At 54.1% G+C, this 7,472-nt stretch overlaps 1 protein-coding gene across 5 annotated transcripts in view; it reads right to left on the bottom strand.

The window, feature by feature from the left end:
- Positions 1–277: 277 nt before the first annotated feature.
- SLCO2B1 (solute carrier organic anion transporter family member 2B1) overlaps positions 278–7,472 on the bottom strand; it is a 45,215-nt gene continuing 38,020 nt past the window's right edge. For all 5 annotated transcript variants that reach the window (XM_080815936.1, XM_080815937.1, XM_080815939.1 and 2 more), the window contains 4 exons: positions 5,656–5,819; positions 3,707–3,771; positions 3,261–3,381; positions 278–2,156 (listed from right to left, as the gene is read on the bottom strand). In XM_080815936.1, coding sequence (XP_080672062.1) covers positions 1,976–2,156; positions 3,261–3,381; positions 3,707–3,771; positions 5,656–5,819 — 531 coding nt within the window. In that variant the 3' untranslated portion in view covers positions 278–1,975. The remainder of the gene's footprint in view (positions 2,157–3,260; positions 3,382–3,706; positions 3,772–5,655; positions 5,820–7,472) is intronic.

Genomic DNA, 7,472 nt, shown 5'->3' with positions numbered 1-7,472 from the left:
CTGAACTGTTTCCTTTTCTGTAAAATGTGAATGAGAATCTGAACAGGTGAGGACTCGGAAAGCTTCATGACCTTATTCCATTTCTGAAACCATTACTAGAGGAAGTAACCCAGTCAAATGAAAATTAGACCAGAATATACAGCTAGGGAACGATGTCATATGCAATAAATAACAGTGAACAATGAATCCAGTAAAACTTAAATCTAAATAACTAGAAATAATGTGGTTGCTGCAAGCTCTAATGCACTTTGTAAGAAAGGAATTTTGTAATATAAGAGACGTTATGCAAGAACAAATTTAATAATAAGCCGTGTGTATAATTTCAGACTATTTCTGCAAAACCTGGGAAACAGGAGGGAAGGAGAAGGAATATACACATGTGAATGGCCTCATCTTGTTGGAAGAAACCTTGAAATTCTTGGCATTGATAAATACAGGCTCAGATATTTATTAAACATTTGAAGGTATCAACCAGTAGAATCAAAATGGGAGTTAGAACTTCTGTACCTTCATCTTCCTCTTCTTTCACGTGGAAGAACCTCACAGTCCAGCCACAGGAGCTGTTCGGAGGGCCAGAGCCACATGGGCCCCCAATGCCCTCCTCCTGCCCCCCAGCTTCTCCCCTGCCTCCAGCACGGGGCTGGACACCGGGCTTGGGAAGCCACGGCTGACAGCTCTGTCTCCTGCTTCCCACGCAGCAGGTCCCAGCCAGGTCAGCTGTGTGGTGACCACAGAATGGGCTGGGGTACATCAGAAAACTCTCTCCCCCTCCACAGAGGGACAGCCAGGCCGGAGAAGACTGGCCATAAAACAAGACAAGGCCCACTGAAGGACCAGTTGGTTCAGACCCAAGCATTCCACAGACCCACTCCCTACCCAGAGCCAGACATTTCACTCCTTGGCCTTGCAAAGAACAGGTCCTTACACCAACTCATGCATCACAGAGAACCAGGTGTTGCCCCCAAAACATGGTTATCACAGAACCAGACATTATCTACAGAGCGATAGGCAACAAGGATTGGGGCACCTGAAAGGAAATGGTGAAATTTGGATTCTAGTCCACAGGGGTCACAGTGATTTTGGTGGGCGTTGGTCAGTGTGTGAAGCCTTGGCCATGCATAAGTACCAGTGAATGTGTGTTGAGTGTGTTTGGTCTTTGAAGTCAGAAAATGCCCAAATGTGGGGCCTGGATCTCCTTACCCCATGGAGCCCCTAAGGCAGAGACCAGGCCCAGACTGTGGCTCCCTGAGGCAAGGACTAGAATTTCCTGAGTCTACAGAGTTAGCCGCCCCCCTCAGCTAAGTGCCCCAAGGGGCCCTCATGCCAGGTTTGCTGAAGGCCTGACTGTGTTCTGAGTGTGAGGCCAGCTTCCTCCCTGGTGGGCACCCCTCAGAGCTCAGGGCTCTGCCTCCAGGGGGCGCCAAATGGATATTTCTTGACAGAGACTGTCCTGGCCCCGCCTCCAGGCTGAGCGGGGCTAGGGAGGAGACCTGAATGCATCCTGACCACAGAGATGGCCATAGCTGGAAGGGGCCTAAAAGCTGGCAAGTCCATTTCTGCCCATCAGAGATGGTGCCTGAGGCCCAGAGAGGGTGGGCTCCTCCAGGCGAGCGGCAGAGCTGGGCCAGGACCAGGTGTGTAAGGCAGCCCGGCCTGCTATGGTCTACTTCTCTATTCTAGGGCCTGGGGGAAAGAGATACAGTCTTTCTGCCAGGAAAGCCTGGTTTCAGGTCAGCCCGACCGGCTGGCAGAGGAAGGGAGAAGACCATCGTGCGTGCTTTACAAGTGGCTAACACACCAAACCCCTAGACAACTCTTTGGTTCAGATGAGTTACAAAGGCCCAGAGAGGGTTAGTGACTTGCCTGAAGTCACAGAGCAAGTTAGCAGAGGAGTCGGAACTGGAAAACAGGGTTCCTGACACCCAAGATTGGGCAAAGGGCCCAGAGAACGTATTCCTGCCCCTCTAGGACCAGCTCACACTCTGGATTCCTCAGGCTTCTTTTCTGGCCCTGACGTTAACAGCTGCTGCTGTAGGCCAGATGTGGATACGGTCACCTGGATCCCCTCGTCTTTGTCCTGCTGCCTTAGGATGGCCAAAATCAAGGCAAAGCAGGCCAGGGAGCCTGTCTTGAAGAAGAACTGGAGGCCAACAAACCTGGAAAAGACCAAGGGACCCGTGAATTCAGGACCTCCCTGTTTAGGGGTTGGATGTCCTTGGGGTGGGGCAGAGCAAGGTCAGCCATCACGACTCAATGTGTGGTCAGAGACATTGAAGCCCTGTGGGGGGAGGTGGGGAAAGAGGCCTTCAGCCCCAGGGCAATAGCCCCATCACCCTGGCCTTGGTTGGGGAGACAGGGAAGCCCCTGGAGTTGACCCCTATAGGGGCCCTTCCCAGATAGAAGGGGAGAGGCTCTGCAGAAGGAGCACTGGGTGGGGGGCAGAAGCCTGGGCATCCTCCCTGCCTTGTCCCTGGCCAACTTGTAGCTTGGGCCACACCTGCTTCTCTCTGACTGTTGAAGAATTCAGGGGGCCTGACAGTTGCAACTTTAGATCACCCCACCTGCCACAAGAGGATTCCCTCCCCCCTGTTTGCCTAACTCACCAAGGCTCTTACTTGATTTTTCTTCCTCTAGGAAATGCCTTGGTCAGTCCCAGCCCCTAGAGCCATGCCCTCCGCAGAGCTGGCAGTGACCAGCTCCCTGCTCCCAGCCCTGTCACCAAGTCCCCTCCAACCTCCTATCCCATCCCAGCAGCCTCTTGGTCTTCAGGTTCCTTTGGGCTCCCCATTGCACAGATGGGAAGACTTGGTTCCAGAAAATGCAGGTCTCCTGATGGACAGACAGATCTGGGCTGGATACCAGGCCTCCTGTGTCCTAGAGAGGCCTTCTCCCAACCCCACTTCAACTCCTTGTCTCTCTCTCTCACAGCTGGGCTGTTCCCTTAATTCTCCCCACACTCAACCATGATGACACATTTCCTGCACAGACCATGCTTAGACCACTTGGGTTCAAGACCCAGTTTTGCCAGTTGTCAGCTATGTGACCTTGGGCTGCTTTAACTCTCCCTTTCTTCATCTGTAAGAGTTGGGGACCATGGCCGGGTCATAGGACTTGTGAGCTCAGTACAAGATACAGAACCTGCTGCCTCACAGTGGGATATGAATGGGCCTCTTGTCCCTGCTGCTCTCCTACCTGGGACCCCAGGAGTATTGCCAGCAGCCTTCCCAGAGGGCCCTGGCAGCCCCCACCCCAGGTCTCACCGGTTTCGGAGCAAGTCGTGGTCATAGTAGCGGCACACGGCCCGACGCCCACAGCTCTGGGCCCAGTGCACACAGGTGGTGTCGATGGCGCTGCCGTGGATCACAGGGCTGGGCATCCAGGCTGCAAGAGGAGGTGGTCAGGGGACAATGGGGTCTGGCATGCCTGCATTACCCACCTCCCTGCTCCCTGGCAGACACAACACCCCAGAGCCACTGGGGCCTCTTGTCCCATAAGTCTTTGGCCCTCAAGCCCAGCCCTTATGCTGGTGCTGCCTCGCTAGAAGGCTCTACTGCTGTTCGTACGCCCACCTCCAGGGTCCCAGGTCCAATCTGTTGCCAGGGTCCCACAAACCCTGAGGTCAGGACCTGGGTCCTGCTCACCCCTGTGCCCCCAGGCCCGGCACACCACGGGTGTTGGAGCTAAGGGTCCCAGGAAGGTTCTTTACCCAAAACTCTCAGGAGCATGAACTGGATTCCCACAGCCAGAGTCTTGTCTTCCTTCTTCACTCCCCTAACAAGCAGAAACACGGCGACATGAGGATTCAGAGGGTCCCGGCCCCCCAGGGACTCTCATCATCCCCCTTCTCTCTCACCACCCAGGGCCAGCATTCCCCAAGTCCGAAGGTCTTGGGCGCTGGGGCAGGGGTGGGTTCAGGCTCCCCACTCCATTTCCCTTCAACCTGTGGAGCCCAGCACCCACGTTCCAGGTGCTCCCACTAGCCATCAGGACCCTGTGCTGGACTCCCTGTTTTCTTGCTCACAGACACCTCCCACCCACTCCCCCTGACACCTGGGCCCACCAAATTCCTCCTCCTTCCTCCTACACTCCGCAAAACCTGAAACTAGGTAGTCAGACATGCCTTCTAACTTCTCAAAATGCTTCGAGGCCCTAGCCTAGGATTCCCCGGGCCATGACTTGTTCCTCCTTAGCAATACCAGCAGCTGGTGTTTACGGAGTGCTTACTACAGGCTCTATCATTCTACACTGCAACCCCTACCTCACCCTGCATGATGTAGGTTATACCATTAGCCCATTTTACAGATAAGGAGACTGATGAATGTTTACACAGCTTAAGTGACTTGGCTAAGATCCCACAGCAGGTGGGTGTCAAGAGTCAGAAATTGCAGCCCACTGCCTGAATTAACTCCTCTCACACAGGCTGCCTGCCTGCTGGAAATAGGAGTCCTCTAACTTCTCTCTGGAGGCCAGCCGGTTTTACAGATCTATGTGTCTTCTCATATTTGTGAGGGGTGCTATCCTCCTTGTAATTTTCCAGAAAACAGATAACGAATAAAAATAATCCCAGGAGGGGCACCTGGGTGGCTCAGTGGGTTAAAGCCTCTGCCTTCGGCTCAGGTCATGATCCCAGAGTCCTGGGATCGAGCCTCGCATCGGGCTCTCTGCTCAGCAGGGAGCCTGCTTCCTCCTCTCTCTCTACCTGCTTCTCTGCCTACTTGTGATCTCCGTCTGTCAAGTTAATAAATAAAATATTTAAAAAAAATAATAATCCCAGGAATGCCTGGGTGGCTTGGTTGGTTAAGTGTCTGCCTTCGGCTCAGGTCATGATCCCAGGGTCCTGGGATCGAGCCCCAAGTCAGGGTCCCTGCTCTGTGGAGAGTCTGCTTCTCCCTCTCCCTGCTCCTTTTCTCTCTCTCTCAAATAAGTAAATAAACAAATAAAAACCTAAAAAAAAAAAGTGGTTTTAAAAAATAATCCCAACACAATGAAATATCCTGTTCTTGGAATTATCCTGTTCTGAGGTCCCCTTATTCCGGCCCCCACCCTAGGCATGCTGACTTTGGCCTCAGGTAACAATCTGTCAGTCCCAGCAGGCACCCTTAGGACAATGGTCGGAAAGATCAGGGAACAAGAGGCAGTACTCTTGTGGGCTGGGTCCATGGTGGACCTGTAAGGGCTCATGGACTTGAAAAATCATGAACCACATGGACAGGGCTGGGTTTTCTGGCTGTGCCCTCCTGAGACCCGACCCACCCACTACGGGCAGGGTGGGGGGATGGGCCATCAGGCAACGCTCCGCTTTGTCCTCACTGTGCCTGGGTGGCCTCTCCTCTCCTGGGGCAAGTAGGGGCCTGGCTCTGGGCCCTGACCCCGGTACTGCTCTACTCAACACTTGCCACGAGACCTGGGGCTGGCTTCTGAATTTCTCTGAGCCCCAGGTTTCTTACCTATAAATGGGGGAGGATGATGTCACTTTAGTAGGTTGCCATGAAGATGGAGACAGGGCAAGGAGAACCTGGTCTGTTATGGGGGGGGCGGGGGCGGGCAGGACACCCGAGTGGCCTCCTCCTTCAAACCCTGCCTCTAGGATCCCTTATCCTGCCTGGGTTTAAGGACTTTCTGGGATCCCCTGGGTCTGGGCTTGCCCGCTTTCACCTTAGGATGAGCATGAAGGAAGGTGTGTGGGTGAGACTGGCCAGGGCGGCCCCCAGGCTGACCAGGAGCATGAAGGGCAGCACCAGGTGGCTGCAGGACGATTCGCAGGAGCCCGCAGGCACAGGGCCGCCCCCCACTACGCAGCTGCAGTTGGTGTAGAAAACCTAGAACAGGAAGGGGGCAGAGAAAAGCCTTCAGGAGCCTCCAAGGGCAAGCAGCTGGCCAAGTGCCTGAGGCCCCCGAAGGCTTGTGGGGGACCTGAGGGCACCAACCAGCTGGGGCAGAGCTGGCTAGAGGCTAGGCTTTTTGGACCCAGGGCGAGTGGGAGGGGACAGCCAGGCAGGTACGCAGCCCACATGCTTTCCACACACAGGGGCTGAGGCTGTGGGGAGAGGGAAGCAGAGGACAGAAGAGGGCGAGGGGCTGGGAAAGCCTCACCCTCCACCACACCACACACACTCCCATACACACCACTGTCACTCTAACGCACACACCGCAGTCCCACAGCATGCACAATCATACACACTCACGTGCACACGAACTTGCTCATTCTTTCACCTGGTGATGTCAGAATGTTCCAAATTCCTGACTGTGCCAGGAATCAAAGTAACCAAGATTGTTTTGGGGATCTCTTTCAGGCTCGCTCTCTCAAATAAATAAAATCTTTAAAAAAAAAAAAAAAGCTATGGGGAATAAAAGGGCACCTGGTTCGCTCAGTCAGTTAAGCATCTGCCTTCAGCTCAGGTAATGATCCCAGGGTGCTGGGATCGAGCCCCGCATTGGACTCCCTGCTCAGCAGGGAGCCTGCTTCTCCTTCTGTCCGTCCCCTGTGCTTATGACCACTCTCTCTTACACGCTCTCTTGCACGTGCTCTCTCTCTTTCTCTCTCAAATAAATAAAAAAACCTTAAAAAAAACAAACTATTTAAGAGTGTTTTGGGGAAGGAGCTCAGATTTTCCAGCTTGGTATCCCTCCCTTTCTACTTCACTGAGGTCCTCCAGGGCACTGGGTCGCAGAGAAAACTCTCAAGGAGAGATTCCAGCACAGGAGAGAGGGACCCAGACAGCACCATGGGAACCAGGCTTCAGCAGGTGAAGGGCAAGGAAGACCTCCCTGGAGAGGGGTGCTGGATTTGGCTCTGGAAGAATGAATAGGAATTTGCCAAGAGGAAAACTGAAATGAGGAAAGGGAAGGAAGGTCAGATGTAAAATAACAGGAAAGTGGCAGGCAAGAGTGCTGCAAGTCTTTGTCTGCCTGGAGCGGAGGGCAGAGGGGAGGCGCTCGGGCTGCACTGGGCCCAGTGGCCTGCTGAGCTTGGGACACAAAAGAGGAACCTGGACTGCTGTTACCAGAAACACAGTGGGCGGGGGCCCTGCCAATCATCCTGCTGACAACAAAATGCTGGGTAAAGTATTGAAAACATTGTCCTGAGGGTACCCAGGCACTGGCAGAAATGGAAAGCTGTTTAGAGAGGCTGGAACCCAGCAAGATGGGCAGGGTCCTGAAGCAAGCTTTGGCCCCAGCAGGATTGCAGAACTCACACAAGGGAGTACAGCTTTCTGAGGTCTGGGGGCTCCAGGGCTGGAGGACAAAGCCTAGTCCTCCATCCCGCCAGGGTGATATCCAATAGGAGACTCCCCCCCAAAACTGGGACCCCTCCAGAGGCTGAAGTCTGTGAAAAGCTGACTCCTTTTCAAGCTGCAAGGAATGGCCCCCAGGCTGGCCCAGGGGCATGCTTGAGGACAGCCTGCACTCTCACCACCACGTGGCCTGGAAAACTTCCAGCTCCTGATTCCTTCAGAAGTGGTCTCCACTGC

Source organism: Martes martes (genome assembly GCF_963455335.1).
Source record: "Martes martes genome assembly, chromosome: 10".
Classification (NCBI taxonomy): Eukaryota; Metazoa; Chordata; class Mammalia; order Carnivora; family Mustelidae; genus Martes; species Martes martes.
This window is presented reverse-complemented; position numbering and strand designations above follow the sequence as displayed.